Source organism: Haliotis rufescens, unplaced genomic scaffold (genome assembly GCF_023055435.1).
Source record: "Haliotis rufescens isolate VD_foot unplaced genomic scaffold, xgHalRufe1.0.p SCAF_2, whole genome shotgun sequence".
Classification (NCBI taxonomy): domain Eukaryota; kingdom Metazoa; phylum Mollusca; class Gastropoda; order Lepetellida; family Haliotidae; genus Haliotis; species Haliotis rufescens.
Genome location: NW_025963890.1, coordinates 7,448,987 through 7,465,941, shown reverse-complemented (window position 1 = coordinate 7,465,941; position 16,955 = coordinate 7,448,987). Strand labels below are relative to the sequence as shown.

General features: G+C 38.4%; 1 protein-coding gene across 2 annotated transcripts; it reads right to left on the bottom strand.

Moving 5' to 3' along the window:
* Positions 1 to 4,385: 4,385 nt before the first annotated feature.
* LOC124111093 (eisosome protein SEG2-like) lies at positions 4,386 to 16,021 on the bottom strand. 2 transcript variants are annotated; one of them, XM_048399562.1, is made up of 6 exons: positions 15,635 to 16,021; positions 11,439 to 13,791; positions 9,303 to 9,427; positions 7,389 to 8,030; positions 5,999 to 6,086; positions 4,386 to 5,427 (listed from the first exon to the last, which is right to left on the bottom strand). In XM_048399562.1, the coding sequence occupies exons 2-6, from the start codon at positions 11,633 to 11,635 to the stop codon at positions 5,025 to 5,027; spliced, it is 1,455 nt and encodes a 484-aa protein (XP_048255519.1). In that variant the 5' UTR covers positions 11,636 to 13,791; positions 15,635 to 16,021; the 3' UTR covers positions 4,386 to 5,024. The 2 variants fall into 2 exon arrangements, with proteins under 2 accessions (XP_048255519.1, XP_046326623.2); XM_046470667.2 differs by lacking the exons at positions 11,439 to 13,791; positions 15,635 to 16,021 and adding an exon at positions 10,290 to 10,733.
* Between the last annotated feature and the right edge of the window lie 934 nt (positions 16,022 to 16,955).

The window sequence follows — 16,955 nt, the reverse complement described above, 5'->3', positions numbered from 1 at the left end:
TTGCGTAGATCAATGCTCATGATGTCAATCACTGGATTGTCTGGTCCAGATTCAATTATTTACAATCTCATTAAAATCAGATGTAAGTTCTCGCTGCCGCTAAACAAAGATCTTAGGACATCCTATTTTGGTACTGGTGATTGCTGTTGTAGGATATTTTTACGTATGGAACAATTTGACCAGTCACCCTAGGGACTTCCCGTGCTACATGTATTTCGATTGCGATAACGTTATGTTGACATATATTAGCCAAATTGCCACAAATATGACTTTTAACGAGTCAAAGTATGGCATTTTTAATATATGTATCCATTCTCTAGCAACTTAAGTTCGTTTCAATGCGTCAAAAGCGGTAATCTGACCGTGGTTGCTGTATCTCTTCACACACGATTTCACCTAACTTAATGAAAACAATATTAAATGAAATTTTGAATAAAATTAATAAAATATATTACAAACACAAGTCCAGATATACAATGAACACGTTTTAATAACAAGATAGTATAATAATGGTATTGAATTCGTACTTCAGTTCGGATTTGCTGACTGGTATTTTCGGTGTTATGTGCTTGCGGTGATCAGCTGATAACGTTTTATGAGATGGGGAAAAACATCTGTCGGTGTAAAACCTGAGCTTATTAAAAATGTAAGTACGTTTTTGGGAGCCATGTGTCAGCGCGCGCTATAACCAAGTTAGCGGTTTATTGAAAGGCACAATACCGAGGAAACACTGTACTTGAGATTTGCGTTCCGTATCGTGGTGTATCGATAAATGGGCCCACGTTTATCATATATCGTATCGTGGGTCAAGTATCGCGATGCATCGGAATATCGGTGTATCGTTTCACCCTTATGTTTAGCGATAGCGAGAACTAAGATCTGATTTTAATGAGATTGGATTATTTACTGCTGTCATATAGCTGGAAGATTGCTGAGTGCAGTGTTCAACAACAAACAAACACAAGCATGGGGGCTTGGGGCCTACACTTTTCCCAGAATCACACGTGGGTTGCGCAATACAGTCTGACTAAGGTAACATTATCCAGGCTCCCACACAGTGGGAATCAGTACATTCACAATCACTTGGGGCAGGATTCAATGGAGCTGCATCACACCCAGCTTGTGGTAAGAGGGACAGAAACGGGGATCGTGTGGTCAAAATGGCTGTTGAGTAGGAAATAACCAAGATGGAGAACACGCACCTGTCGCCCCACTGATTATATACTACTCAAAAGAAGTTAAGGATCACCTGATTCTTTCATAATGGTAAAGCTAATCTGTCATGACATGAGAGATTAACTATAGTAATATGAAAGAATCAGGTGATCCTTAACTTCTTTTAGGTAGTATATATCTTTATTTCTTGATGGTGTAAAGTTTTGCTGTTATGAAACACTGGTTTGTCTGGTCCAGATTTGACAGCATACAGACCTGTGTGATATAGCTGTCATATTGCAGACTTAAGACGTAGATATCCATTTGTCCACTCACATACATGTAGATAATTTTTAATACTCCTTCATCACTTTGAAAATAGCTTCACTGCAATCCAAATGTACTGGTATATTTGCTAGAAGGTAAATCACAGATTATATATAAGATATTCTGATTTCAAGAATATCCATGTGACCCTCAATTAGCAATAAAATAATGACTTATGTTTACTTACATATATTGAAAAGAACCATGTAGGTATGTTATTGATATTGATATTATTCTTAAGCAATTACACCTCAGGTGAAACATATGTATACATCTGTGCTTGTGTACAAATTCACTGTTTAGAATTTGTTGCTGTGCTTAGGCCAAACCTGCCGAGACAATCTATTGTTTGCTTTTGTTCTGTTTCCCCTACATTTTGCTAAAGTATAATGTAGGAACATCAATGTTTTTTCTCCCAAGAAAAAACCCCTCCAAAATCAATCTTGACAACAATTTGTATTTTGCCTCCTAATTTTTGGTGTGTTTTTCGGGATAAGGCTGTAAAATATGAAACCAGTTGTCCTGGTCCAAATGGAAAATGTCAGCCTAAAGTTACTATGTGTTCTAGGGTAGTACTAGCATTACTTCTAGCTGTTTGAGTTTATCAGCTGTAATCCTGCAGTAAGTGTATGAGCTTTCGTGCCATTATGTATGAACATCCTTCATCGGAGTTAGTGTGGCGTTACCTTTCAGATGTATATTGATAGTGATAGATGTTCATTTGTTGTATCACTCACTCACATATTCCATATATCTGCATTCTTGGGTGCCAGATTATGTGATCCAAGCTAATTTGAATATTTTTACAATACCATTATGTCTATGTCATAATACGAGTTAGAGGTTCTCGACTTTTCCATTTAATATTTAAGACAGTTTTGAATTATGTAGTATAGGAAATAGAATCATAAAGATCATTTCTCTTTGTGTGTGCTTGTGAAAACATGTTTATTTTGTTTTTCTCTTAACAGATAAAAATGAGTTGTTTTTTAGAATCATACTGTTTGTGTGAAATATCTGTACAATTTTATTCACATGTTTGTGTGCTCAAAATTAGCTAATTGTTTTGTTCTCGTCTTTATTGATAGATGTTTATTAATATTTTATTCCTGCGAGTATGGATGGTAAACTCCTGTAAAATGTTCCATCAACACATTAGGACCTTCTCACACACCTCATGGGGCTGAAGCTAGGGCCAAGGGTAAGGTGCTGTCAACAATTTATGTCAAGTGTAGGAATTGAATGCTGATGTTATAAAAACAATAAATTATTGAACGATTAGACGGTGAGATTAACCTTGATAGAGAAATTATTTTATACATGGTAGCATAATACAGACATATATTCTATTGTGAATTTAGTGGTGAAACATCATGAAGATCAGTAAGAAAATACGATAAGAAATAGACCATTTGACTTTCGTGTCAATTAATGCTCGTCTGCTTGCCTACTGTTCAACACCGCACTCAGCAATAATCCAGCTACATGTATATGATTTGCACTCATGTTTGTTTATTTGTTTAACCCTGCACTCAGCATATTCCAGCTATATGACGGCGGTCTGTAAATAATCAAGTCTGGACCGGAGAATCCAGTGATTGACATTGTGAGCATCGATCTACGCAATTGAGATGTTAAGCTTCTCTACTCATGAAACTATCAAATTTTTCAGGTAACTCGATGAGATAAATTTGGTATTAGACAAGTGAATACAAATAGCAACTACTTTCTAGAGTAAGGTAAGCATTAACTTATAAACATGAAGTCACCACCACATTATATTGTTTTCACATTGTCGTTTCAGCTTGCATGCCCGTTGTTTACGTGTCAGGGCAGATGGAAAAGCTTTACATAGTGTAGGTCATATTGTTGTTCACTGTGCGTTTTATTAAGTTCCTGTGTGTTTTGTTAAGTTCCTGTGTGTTTTGTAAAGTTCCTGTGAGTTAAGCGTGTTTCTTATGGTCACTGATGGTCCTTTGGAATATACAAGAATGAGGAGTAGAATTGTGTTCACCTGTCTGTATAAAGTATACATGTACTACTCAACTGTTCCTAGTGACTTTGATAGCCAGGTCTATTTCATTATTGTGACTTTGGACCACAACTAAATCATAGATGGAAATAACAATGGGATTTCTCATACATTTTGGATATTTAGACCACTAAGATAACAATTAAACTCCTTTAGATGAACATTTTTTCGCAAGGTCCACATCTTGGCATTTAATTAGATTTGATTTCATTCTAAAATATAATTCTACAGATATTCCTAGGTAATCTTGAGTAGCATGTATCCCATCCCTGGTGGTTTTGATCGAATGTGCTCTTAACTGTCAATTTCATGCAGGAGATGGTTTTGGTAGAGCATGGTATTTAACATTAATTTGGCTAAATCTAGAAGATGAGACTATTGTCTGTAAACGCAGACTTCATCTAATGAGTGCAATAAAGACTTTACACCTGAAGAGTGTGCTGTGTCACTGTTTATGAACCCTAGCCCTTTTAGGTTGGAGGTATATAAAGCCATAACCAGCTTGTGATATCACAAGTTTATTTTCTATACAAACAACATACACAATCAATCCAACATGCTATGATGAATAGTAGAATTGCACTGATTGCTTAAGATACAAGAATTAGAAGTAATATCCATCCGTATCTGTCCTTTAGAACAAACCCACTCAGATGCAATGATGTACAAAGTATGAAAGAAAAAGCAGACATGTTGAATTTCAAGTACAAAGAATATAATTTCTCCACAATGGTTGGTTGGTTGGTTTGTTGTTTTACACCACACTCAGCAATATTCCAGCTATATGACAGCGGTCTGTAAATAATCGAGTCAGGACCCAACAATCCAGTGATTGATATCATGAGCATCGATCCACGCAATTGGGATCGATCACATGCTTCAACCAAGTCAGCAGGCCTGACCACCAGATCCCGTCAGTTGCCTCCTACAACAAGCTTAGTCGCCATTTACAGCAAGCATGGGTTGCTGAAGACCTATTCTACCCCAGATCTTCTCCACAATGAGACAGCTGGGAACATTAAGTTAAGTTTCAGCTTCATTGGTACAGTGGATTTGAGGAGGTAGGAGATGAAGGTCGTTGTATCCTAACAAAGACATCTTGGAGGTCCAGTGAGACATAACAGAATCGGGAAGTTTGATGCTTTGACTGGGATATGTCCAGGAGAACTATGAAGTGTGACACCTCACACGATGCGTCCGACACCAGTTGTCACTGTGTCCATGGGAATCAGCTTGATACGACCGGTAATGTCCTTCCACAATCAAGGTCAGATTCATCTTGCTTTCTCTGCAAGGTTCCTTCCCCTCTTTGGCTTTATCTCTTCCCTAGTTGATTCCTCTTGGTGGAATGTCCTGAAGTGGTCATGCTCACCATCACCATCAGCCATGGCACACACCTTCCAGGCACATTTGACCTTGGCATGACCTTGGCATGAGAAATTCCAGATCTATGCTTGCCAGAATGAGATACAGGACCTGTACCCATTTAATCAAATCCAATGTATCACACTTATTCAGGTTTGTGAGTTCTGATAGTGTTGAATGAGTCCTGTTTTGTAAACTTTTTCTGTTTCTCCAATGTCTCTTCTTGTTCCTCCGGGACATGCCTCCTCTTCCTGAGATTTTCCTGGTCCCTGGTGTCTGTCTGCCCCTGTCCAGTCTCTGTCCTGAGTGTGTCCTTTCTACCGGTTTGTGGCATCTGTTTGAGCAAGGCATTGCAGGCCACCAACAGTTTGGCCTTGGTATGGTTGGCCTTGGTATGGTTGGCCTTGGTATGGTTGGACGAGGATGCCATCTGACTCCTAACCAAGTCTCCATATCTGTAACATGTAATCACTTTCGCTGTGGTCACTCGCAAACCGGGACTGGTAGTGTTTGGGGACCTAAAGGGATTTCCATCTTGTAGACACACCCTAGAAGAAAATGGAAATTTTCACAATCTTCAGTTTCACAGTGAGGGCTAAACATGCACCACTACAAACCTAATGACAGAAAAGAAAAGTCACCTTCTTTGTGTAATGTTACACACATCCTAATTTTTGCAACAAGTATAAAAAGAAATATGAAAAATAGGAACTAAATATGAATTGAAAGTACCCGGTATGATAACTTCTTACATCTTAACCTGTGAAGATACGGTAGAGAATAGATCTTCAGCAACTCATGCTTGTCGTCAGAGGCGACTAACGGGATCGAGAGGACATTGCTGACATGGTTTTTGTTTGTTTGTTTGTTGTTTAATGCCGCACTCAACAATATTCCAGCTATATGAGGGCGGTCTGTACAAAATTGAGTTTGGACCGGACAATCCAGTGATTGACATCATGAGCATCCATCCTCCCAATTGGGATATGATGACATGCATCAACCTAGTCAGCAAGCCTGACCACCTGATCCACTCTTACAACAAGCATGTGTTGCTGAAGACCTATTCCCTACTCGGATCTTCACGGGTCGTCTGCAGCAGTGACATATCATGTATACCTGGAATTCCAAAGCTGATCTTGCGTCCCATTAGTCGAGGTGCCTGCAGTGTTAAATCCTCTGTGACCCTGTGGCACGGAGCAGTTTACTGAAACAAGACACTGGTTAGTGAGTGAGTGAGTGAGTGAGTGAGTGTGAGTGAGTGTGAGTGAGTGAGTGAGTGAGTGAGTGAGTGAGTGAGTGAGTGAGTTTCCAGCAATAGACACCAGAAATGGGCTTCACACATTGTACTCATGTCAGGAACTGAACCCTGGTCTTCAGCATGACTAGCGAACGCTCTAACCACTAGGCCACCCGACCGCCCCCAAGACACTGCGGGACATATGGGCATGACTGATATTGGGAAAATCAAACCTTTCACATTTTTAGACTTTTTATTTCTGAGCTGTAATCTCACTTTGGTCCGTGGTGGCTACAAGTAATGCATGCTTATTACTGAATACAGAACCAGCCTTGACTTATACAATGAATTTTAACAAATCAAGTGGGAGAAACAGCAACAAGACTCAAGTGATTTGTAACAATATGTCACACTGAGCCAATAAATTTACTAACAAAATGGCATTCTTACATGGACAAGTTCCACATCTAGTTTTAATATCAAATTTTACCGCAATTTTCGCGAAAGACTTCCATCATAACAACCTGTAAAAGTGAGATGAAACGTCATGTTCAAGATTTTTGCACTGTGTGTGTGTGTGTGTGTGTGTGTGTGCCCAGACTGATGCTAATTTTATAGTGCTAACCTACTGAGATACCACACTGCAGTTTAACAAGAAAAACCCACTCAGACACAGTATACTGACTACGAGCAGTCCTTGTTTTAGCCTCTTAATGCCAAGCGCCTGACAGGGTAACAACAAGTAACATCTTTTAAAATCTCTTTGGTCTGTAAAAGTGGGAAGATTTGCAGTGTCATGGCTCAAAAATTGTTTTGATCAGGGTTATAACCTACAAGGCCTCAGGGTTATAACCTACAAGGCCTCAGGGTTATAACCTACAAGGCCTCAGGGTTATAACCTAAAAGGTCTCAGGGTTATAACCTACAAGGCCTCAGCAAATTTTTCAAAAGGTTTTATGGTAGACATACGAAGGGCATTTCCAAATTTGATGCATCAGTGACATAAATTATGTACGATGCAATTTGCTATCTTGACTGACCATATGTTTTTTCAAGTGAACAATTGACTTGCCTTTGCCTGTGTTTGTGATAATGTGATACTCTCAAATGTTCATGAAAACCTGGTATCATCACTATTTGATAGTGATTCATAAACACAAGCTTATGAAATAATCCGAATTGTACAATGGAGATTTCTTATGATTATGGAAAGAACTTTTGTTGCTTTTATTTTATTGCTATTCCCCCACCTCCATAACACCACCTCACCTTGAAGGTGACCTGCATGATCTGGGACATCATCCACTGGCTCCTCCTTGATCTCAACCAGACCTTGTTGATATTCTGAATGAGTTAGATCACTTTCGTCACAACTCTCTGTTGTTTCTCCATCGTCTTCATCCTCATCCTCATCTTCATCTTCATCATCGCCATCATCCTCATCATCATCAACATCATCATCATCATCATCATCATCATCTGGATTTATGACAACCACAAAATCATCCACAGGTTCTTCCTTTACTTCGAGCTGCTTTTCCACAAGCACCTGTTGCTTTCCGGAACTACTCGTCCCTCTAACACCATCCTTACCTGGATTGTTCTGTCCACTTGGGTTATCCTTGTTCAATGTGACTCCTTGTGCACTCTGGACAGAGGGCACTTTACCCTCAACATACCCACTTATCATCTGGTTCAAGCAACCAGGCTGTTCATTGCCAATGTTTGGATTTGAGTTTGTAATTTGTGGCTTGTTTATGACAAATGGTGAGTGCACAAGAACGTTTTGTTGATGGGAGGTCAAGCTCTGCTGTGAGCCGACAAGGACTGGTATTTGTTGCTGATGTTGTGGGGTGATGCCTGTTTCAGTCTTCTTCAACTTGTCCCCGCTGAGCGTCACATAAACCTGGCCTGGTTCAAACAACAGTTGAGAAGATATTAGAGTTAACTTGACTGTACAGGTGGGTACATTACGCATAGTGGATAAATTAGTAGATGGGAAACATTGTCGCTTTTTCTAATAATAAATGGAATTTTTCAGTATTTAATAATATCATACTCAAATAATATTTTCATTTGTAATGTTTTCTAAAATTGAGTCTTCCTGTTGTATGGATTTTCTTGGCCATTTTCCGTGTGAGTTAGTTTGGTTTCACACCGCTTTTAACAGATTCCAGTTATATCACAGTATATCAGCATAATGCAGGAATGCCTCCATTTCCCGAGGCAAGAGAGTTAACTGACTTTAAAAGTCCAGTTTCCACCCTTGCCGAACTAGGCTGGAATTCCTGGGCTCGATCGTAGCGCCACCAGTGTCTATTGCGAGTTTTGTCCCTTCTATGCCTCTCCTGTGGACCAATCAGATTCCACCTCTCGTATCACTTGCATTTGCTTCAAACAAAACGGAGGCACCCAGTCAAGACGATCTGATCGATAATCAAGATCTATGTATTGTATAAAACGAGTCTTACACTGCGAAGAGCATCAAATCATGTGAGCACCTTGATTAAAAACATGACAAGATTTAGAAAATATCTGTTGACAACGAGTTGGCGGTGCACATGCTTTGCAAATCCTCCAATCGACCGAAGTCTGCATGACAGTTTACGAACCGGATTTCGATTTTGTTTCGCGATTTTGATTGGACTATGCATAGACTCGTTAGTCCAGCCAAAATGTAACTCCATAATACAAGCCTAGTTCGGCAAGGGTGGAAACTGGACTTTTATAGTCAGTTAACTCACTTCCCTCGGGAAGATGGAATGCCTCAGACGTTTACCACTTTCATGAAACCCATGAGCACCGGTATGATGCTGACAAACCTAGAAACATCATCAGGGTGAACCAGGATTGAAACCACAATTATTTGTTTCTGGCCTGCCCAAGGGACGTAACTCTGCACAGCATCCGTGCCCCTTCTCTCCGTTTTCATAAGATGCAGGAGGCAAAATTATGGAACCAGAACATAAACCCACACGAAGATAATATCATAAGAATTCAGGGTATAAAACATGTAAAAATTAAGCATGTTGGTTATTTATTTCTTCAAAATAAAGAAAACAAATATACAACCTAGGTGAGAGAGGTGAACAAACTTACTTACTTGTTTGGCACAAAACAGAACAAAACAACTTATTACTCTGCTGTTATTGGCTAACTATTTTCAACTCATGATGGGCTTACCGTCCTGATTGACGACTTTGATGCTTCGAGTACTCTGGGATTCCCTCGAGCTGACTTCATCCTGGCGGGTATCATAATCACTGTGCAGATACTCGACTCTTGTCATTGTGCCCGATCTCAGCTCTCTGAAACAATATTTCACCAATGTGTTTTATTCTCTTGATACATGTAGATGTACAAACAAAACAGTATTACTGCTTTATATGCAAGTTTGAACCATTTTTTAATCCCAACAAAAATAATTCCTTTTCACAACTTGATTTATGCACTCTGCATGCTCTAGAGTTGGTTATTTCAACAAGAAACATACCACCATTTTCAGGACTAACTTGATAATTATATCTTTAATACAATAAACGATTTAAAATAGAATTTATGTCTTGTTTTTACTGTTAATGTTTTTAATTGAAAAATAGCTGCTGGGAGTAAATGTCTAACTGCATCCTAACGATTATGTTTTTTTTCTCACATGCTCAGACTGGACTGAATAAAACATAAAACATGGTCATTCAAATAAGTCTTCATACATATCTGGTGGGGCAAACTTAATAGCCTCCTTCCATCTAGCAATAACTGGTTACCATCATCAGATAGAGACGTAGTCTCCATTTCACCCAGAACACTAATTACAACGTCTAGACCATGGCTGTAAACCGGCACCAGACCACAGAGAGGGCCATCTCAAAGGTTACGTGTAATTAATACAACCAGCAACAATTGGAACGGAACTGCTGCTGTAATCAAGGCATGCAATGTAAATATATTTATATTATATAATCTAATCAACTGTTGTATATGTTATCAAACACATTTCAAATTCGACATAACTAAATAATTATTTTTCTTCTTTGTTTGTGTTGACATGCCCCCCAGACGGCCAAGTGCTTGTATTTTACGAGTGCTTCTATTACTATTTACACGCGACAGCAGCTGTGTCTTCGTTTCTTACACATTTCTCTCAGATACAATTCAGTCTATAAAACCTACCTGCAAGATCTACAATAGTGATCATGCACCTTGAGAAGGTGATCGGCAAATTGGACGTTGTTATCTTTTCGAAGAGCTCTGAGCGCAGACCATTGCTCAAAGCAATTTCCGAGATGAATTCGAGTTTTTTCTCTGCGCTTGTTGTCAGCACGTTTCATAGCTCGCTTGTGCTCATCGGAAACCCTTCTTCTTCCCATGTTTCTTATTTGGTGAAGTTAATAAGTTAGCGACGTTGCGCGATGAGACAAGCGTGAAAGATGCAGTCTACACAGCCAGTAATTAGTCTCTTCAGGGGAGATAACCGAGCTAAGACAAACGTTTGCCCGAGTTCGGACAAAAAACCTGGGCAAGCACCAATAAATTGTCAAGAAAACCCAAGCCCGTCTAATCATTACGACTTTTTCTCTCCTCTGTATTCCATGAGATATTTTCCTTGAGTGATTTACAAAAAATCTTTTGTAAAACATCTTGAAGGTAAGTGAGAAAAAACAACTCTATAAGATCTTTCGATGTTTTTTTTTTGTCCTACAAAAATCTAAACAATTGTTTTCCAGTTTCTTGTTATTTATTCATTATGAACACATTTCATTTTGGTGAAACACATATTTCTTATTCCTGAGGGACAAGATTCTTTTCAACTGGATTATGCATTCTGTGCACCCCAGAAAAAAAGTGGAATCTAGTCCCGTTTCTAACTTATGTTCCCTCTTTTGTAAATATGCTGCAAACATCCTTTACAAGGCACTCATACTATAAATATCAAGACTTTGAAATAGATATGATACACTTTCTTGAATGCATATACAAAAATGAATACGTTAACTAGTGCAATTTACACAATATGTTTGGTGTTTTAGATCCACGATGTGATTATAACTATATCGTTAAAATAATAAAACAAAGCTCATACAGTGTCCATACTTGAGGTCTGCAAAACTGATACAACGTCTTTATATATATTAATCATGATCTACGGTTTGTTCCATCTCGACTGGAGCATAACAAATCAAATATTGTTTTGACATGGTCCCCAAATGTGCTCAGATGTGTATTTTACGATCGCTTCTGTTAATATGGCCGCTCGCTGTTCTGTGGACACACGGCCTTTGATTTCAAACGTATATACGTAATTCTATATAAAAAACGCACCTGCAAGATCTGCAGTAGTGTTCGTGCACCTTGAGTAGATGGTCTGCTAGCTCGACGTTGTTATCTTTTCTCAGACTTTTCAGTGCAGCCCATTGCGGGAAGCAAGTTCCCAGATGAATTCTTGTCATTTCTCTTCGTTTGTTTTCAGCCCGTTTTCGTTCCCGCTTGTGTTCATCTGAGACTCTTCTCCTGCCCATAGTCACGTACTTATTTACCCGTTAGCTTGTCGGCGAGCAGTCACAGTCGGAATGAAGACAGCGGACAAGATCCGGACAAAAGACAGTTACTCCACTTGTTAATTAGACGATCAAAGGGAAGTAACCATGTAATGACAAAATATTGTGCGACTTTCGGGCATTAGTTGGGTAACAGTATGTTCGAACCTCATCATTTCTATTTTATGCCATAACAAATACTCACTTCACGGGAGCATTTTAAAAAGAGTTTTCTATGTAAAATCAACTTGCATAATTCAAATTATCTTCTAAAATACAATGAAGCTACCGAAACAATGTAGTATTTAGCAAGGTCACTCTGACAGTACAAGCAAGCAAGACTTCTGGTCTGAGGAAAATCATAATTGTGCAACAATGGAGATTCACTGCAAAATATCGACCAAGATTGGAGATGTGTCCCTTGATCACTTCTGGTAATGTAATGACCGGTGCCTAACAGCCTTATAATCCCATTGAGTCACAGCACATGTCCAAAAGCTCTACTGGCCATGCTGGTCTATGATCAATCAACATATGGATTGTAACAAATACAAACAGTCTTAGATATGATGTGGTTTATTTAAAATTTAATAAAATAGAATATAAAATGTCCAATACATATCACTTGACAACATTATGCACCAGGACGGGGTAAAGAACAGTTAACTACACAGTTGAGTCTCTTCAATTCACGCCATTCATGACAGCTTGAATGTTTTTTGTAATATAAAAGAAGACGCTAGTATCACAAATTAACTTGAATATACTTGTTTTCAATACATACATTTCTTGTTATGGTGATATAAATTAAATAAAACAGTTCAATGTGGCCTTAAATAAAAAGCAATGTAAATATTTCCAGAATAAAGGATCTCAAGTAAAAGCAGTCTATTGTACAATTCTGACTACATCAAAGGTGTGTGTTTATGAAACACTATAAAAAGGGATGATATCCGGTGGTCACAAAAAGGTAAATAATCATACTCATTATAAATCTCTGCTAAATCCAACTCACCAATTGTAAAACTTCTTACTGCCCAACAGCAGAACAAAGAAAGACTCGCTTATGTCATTTCCTCCAATGAAATAATCTCATTCTCCAGGACCCTGTTCCACAAAGCAATCTTAGTGCTACGACAGTCGTAAGTCTGTGTTAAAGTATGGGAGTTACGATCGCCTTAGCGCCAAGATCACTTTTTGGAACGGGGCCAGGATCTGAGCATCTTCATCTGTGTTGCTTTCCTTGACAGAAGCAATCTGAACTGACATAACGTTATTTCTCTTGAGTCAGATCTTTGCCACTTCTCAGGAACCCTATTTGTAAGTTGGTTCTCCACCAAGAGTTGTCTTCCCATGCATCTTCTCCATGAAGAGTTGTCTTCCCTGCATCTTCTCCATGAAGAGTTATCTTCCCTGTATCCTCTCCATCAAGAGTTCTCTTTCCTTAGGGTTTGAAATCTAAGGAACTGAAACATGGTTGTCTAACATGTCATAGAATAGAATCTGAGATTATTTGTTCTGACTTTATTGATTGAAGGTGAACATTGTGAAGTCGCCTAGAAGCATTAGCAGAAAGGTCCAACAGGGTTCTATGTCAAACATCACCCCAAACATTGAAAATATCATTCTTTTTATCTGCAAATATCACTTGCTGCACATCAATGAAGACCATGAGTCAATATCACATTTTCAGTATGTACATTCCATACAGAACTGGGATCGGTCTATTCTATCCTCTAGGCTGTTTGTTAGACTGGTCTTCTGTCTGACCACACGACTGCTGCCTGTTCTGTTGGCCTGACTTATGCATCAGCTTCTTAACAACACTGTCTAATTTAGCCTTTTTATTGGACCGGTGGGAATGTCCAGATGTGACTTTTTTAATTCTTAAACCACCAACAAACTCCTTCCTATTTGGTCTTGCAACATCAATCAGTGTCCCACATTCTTCTTCATCAGCAAAACGTGTATCAGATATGGTGATGAACACCTGGCTTGGCCTTGGTAAGTGTTGCGCCTTGTTCTGGTTGTCATGGTGATGATCTTCATCTTCTAATGCTGCCGTCTGTGATGAGTCATATTGACGTTCATTTGGTTCCATGGTATAATCTTCTAGGTCACGGCTCTTCATGATGTCTCTTAGTAAGTCAAAGAAGGAAAAATATATTACTTACAAGTATCCAGGACAGAAGTCATTTGATTTTCATATTTGACATTATGTATGCTCCAAATAATCGCAATAAGCTATGATATTATATTAAGCTAATTGATATAATCCCTCATTACAAATTTTGAAAACAAATGGACTCACCAATGTGATGACAAAAGATGATAAAAAAACAAATAAAAACGTTCTATAAAGAGGTAACTAGGTCACCGAATTCGACCATCAATGAGATGTGGCAGATAATCTATTCACTGAATGATTTGCAGGCCAATATGTCTGCTTTTTGGTTCTTGCTCAAACATGCACTTGAGTAACATTCTTCAAAAAACATAAACAACTATCACTATATACTAATATATTGGCTAGTTAGCATCCCTTCCGATTATCAAAATTATTTATTTGTGGATAATACACACTTGTGTGTTATATGCACCCTTAATTATGAGCAATTAATTTCTGGAAAATAAATGTGTCGTGTATGATACGCACATACTTTCCTTTTGTATCATTTCAAGCTGTCAGCATAAACTACGAAATTTACAATCTATCAACTCTGGGGTTTTTTCTCACCAAATTATTTTTTTCTAATAAGAGCCCCCTATTTATAATTTTGAGAGCACCCTGGGTGCTTATTACGTCGAATACGGTACTTGCCCTTTTTGAAACAACATTAACTATCAAGAATTTTTTCTTGACACATTCAACTTGCCAAGATGAGGCTCTCATAAGTAATGGTGAAGCTAGTTGAGTAACATAATCATCTTGTTACTCTGAGTAATAAATAACTGAATACTACAGACATTGTTATTTTGCCATAATGCTCAAGCAATAAAATATGTTTAGAAGGCAAGAAATGTTGAGCATTTCATTGTGAAACGAAAGAACGTGTCGTCATCTACAGGTTTAGTGCACCTGTTGTTAACTGTCTCATGAATTGTTGATTTCAATAAGGTCAATGGTTTAAAGCAATAAAATGAATCCAAATTCACTCACTCACTAGTAACATGGAGGCAGCGATAGGAATTGGCACTCGTCCTATAGTCCATGCCAAACTGCCTAATAGTTCAGGTCTCGTAAGGTCTAGTAGAAATTTGCCATTTTTAAAGGTTTTGTTATATGTTATCATTATAAAGGATGCCTCTCAAAGAAATTATAAAGGACTATAGTGAAATAAAAACATTAGTTTCTATCGCTGATGGAGCTGGAGAGTATAAGGGCTGGGCCTTGAAATAACATCACAGGTTCATACACAAGACTGGGCAGAGGGTCACAATGCTCTGTAGTTCACCTGCATGCTCTGTATATGTGCAACACTGTAGATTACATTAATTATGGATCAGAATTCTATGGGCATTGTTTGCACACACTATTGCAATGTAATAATCAATAAAACATCAAATATTTATTGTGAGAACCAATTACTTACCATGCTTACTGCACATATACCATTTCAAAAGACAATTACAAACAAAAATGGCTTTTTCCTTTGGATTGGAATTGTGTGGACATGTAAAAAATGGCTAATTTTTAGTTAGACCATGGACATATATAACCGTGTATACAAGTCCGTGGCTAGACACGCAAAGCTAAATGAACTAACTTGCATAGATGTTTATTCAAATATGGTTCATGAGCTAAAAATGGATCCATATTACACAAAATATCAACTTTGTTCCTGTGGTTCCACTTTGAAACAATGGTCTTTCCGGGGAAGACATAAATTATTAATCATTAGATAAGATCTATATAGTCTATATTTTTACCCAAATCTTAGCGTTGCGGGCTTTGAACCTTTTCACGCAAAATACACTTACAAGCATTTACACATCTTTTCGTGTGTTTCCAGCAAGTGATTAGCAAGCCATTGGTCGGTGACATCGCCCAGTTGTTTTTTTAAACGTTTCCATCGTGTGGCTGCAGAATCTCCCAGGAACACCCGCCGACTGTTTGTAACTTTGTTCCTTACTTTCACCGACTTCTTCTTTTGTGAATCCTCCAGCTTAGGCCGCCCTCTAGATCTAGGAGTCACAACTTCACATTCCATTTGCCTTGTGTTTCCAATAGCGTACACGTTATTTGAGTTCGTGGTGTGTTGATCGTCATTGAGACTGTACTAAGCTTTCACAACTTGTTTACATCCGTGGGAGTAGAACTAGAGTGATCTGCCCTTGACAAAAGCGACTGTGAGGGGGCATGTCAAAACTTTTGAAGTGTTTTTGCCCACAATCTTTCGTCTTGCCAGACATAAGGGTACCACGCGGTTTGACGCTCATTCCTAGATGTTGTAGATTGTATCATGTGTAAATAGAGACATGTATCTGTGTGCTTAGGGCTATCATTAACAGCTAGTTACATAATACAACAGCCCCTTGAAGCAGGATAGTGATGTTATATAATGGGTCAGGTGTTTCAGTAATATCACTTTCCTGCTTCAGGTGCCTGTGGTATATACATTGTAAACTTGAGCAAGCAGATTTGTTTGAATGTCTTCAAAATTAATGGGACTGTCATTTGGCTTAAACCTAGATTGTCTTTGCGTATGTAGTGCATTATAATCTTGGAAGCGATGTCATGCGGTCTGTTTGCAAAATGTGAAAAGGAACTGGTCACTCAAGATATGGTTGATCATTTGACATCAGGAAACGTAGGCCTTCTCATAAATATTCCTCCTATTTGGAAGTCATTTGATAAAAGCGTTATGAGTGCTGATTAAATATTAGGTTTCCAATATATATATAAGCAGGTATTTGTTTGGTAATGTTACACTGTAAACAGATTTATGAAGAAATTAGTCTACTGTTTTCTGCCCATGTTCAGTAATAGGTAATGTATTTATGCCCCTCTAATTAGGGTAATCAGTAAGTACATACATCAGCTGTCAACTGATAGACTAAGGTACAATGTTATTGGAATGACTTGATAAAAACTTGCAAGAACTGTGATTTTATGAATCAATAACACCTCTTAGTAAAGTGAGTGAGCTGCATAATGTTTGAGTGAGTGAGTATGGTTATACGTCACTTTTAGCAATATTCGAGCAATATCACAGTGGGGGACACCAGAAATGGGCTTCACACATTGTATCCATGTCGGGACTTGAACCCAGGTCTTCGGAGTGACGAACGAACGCTTTAA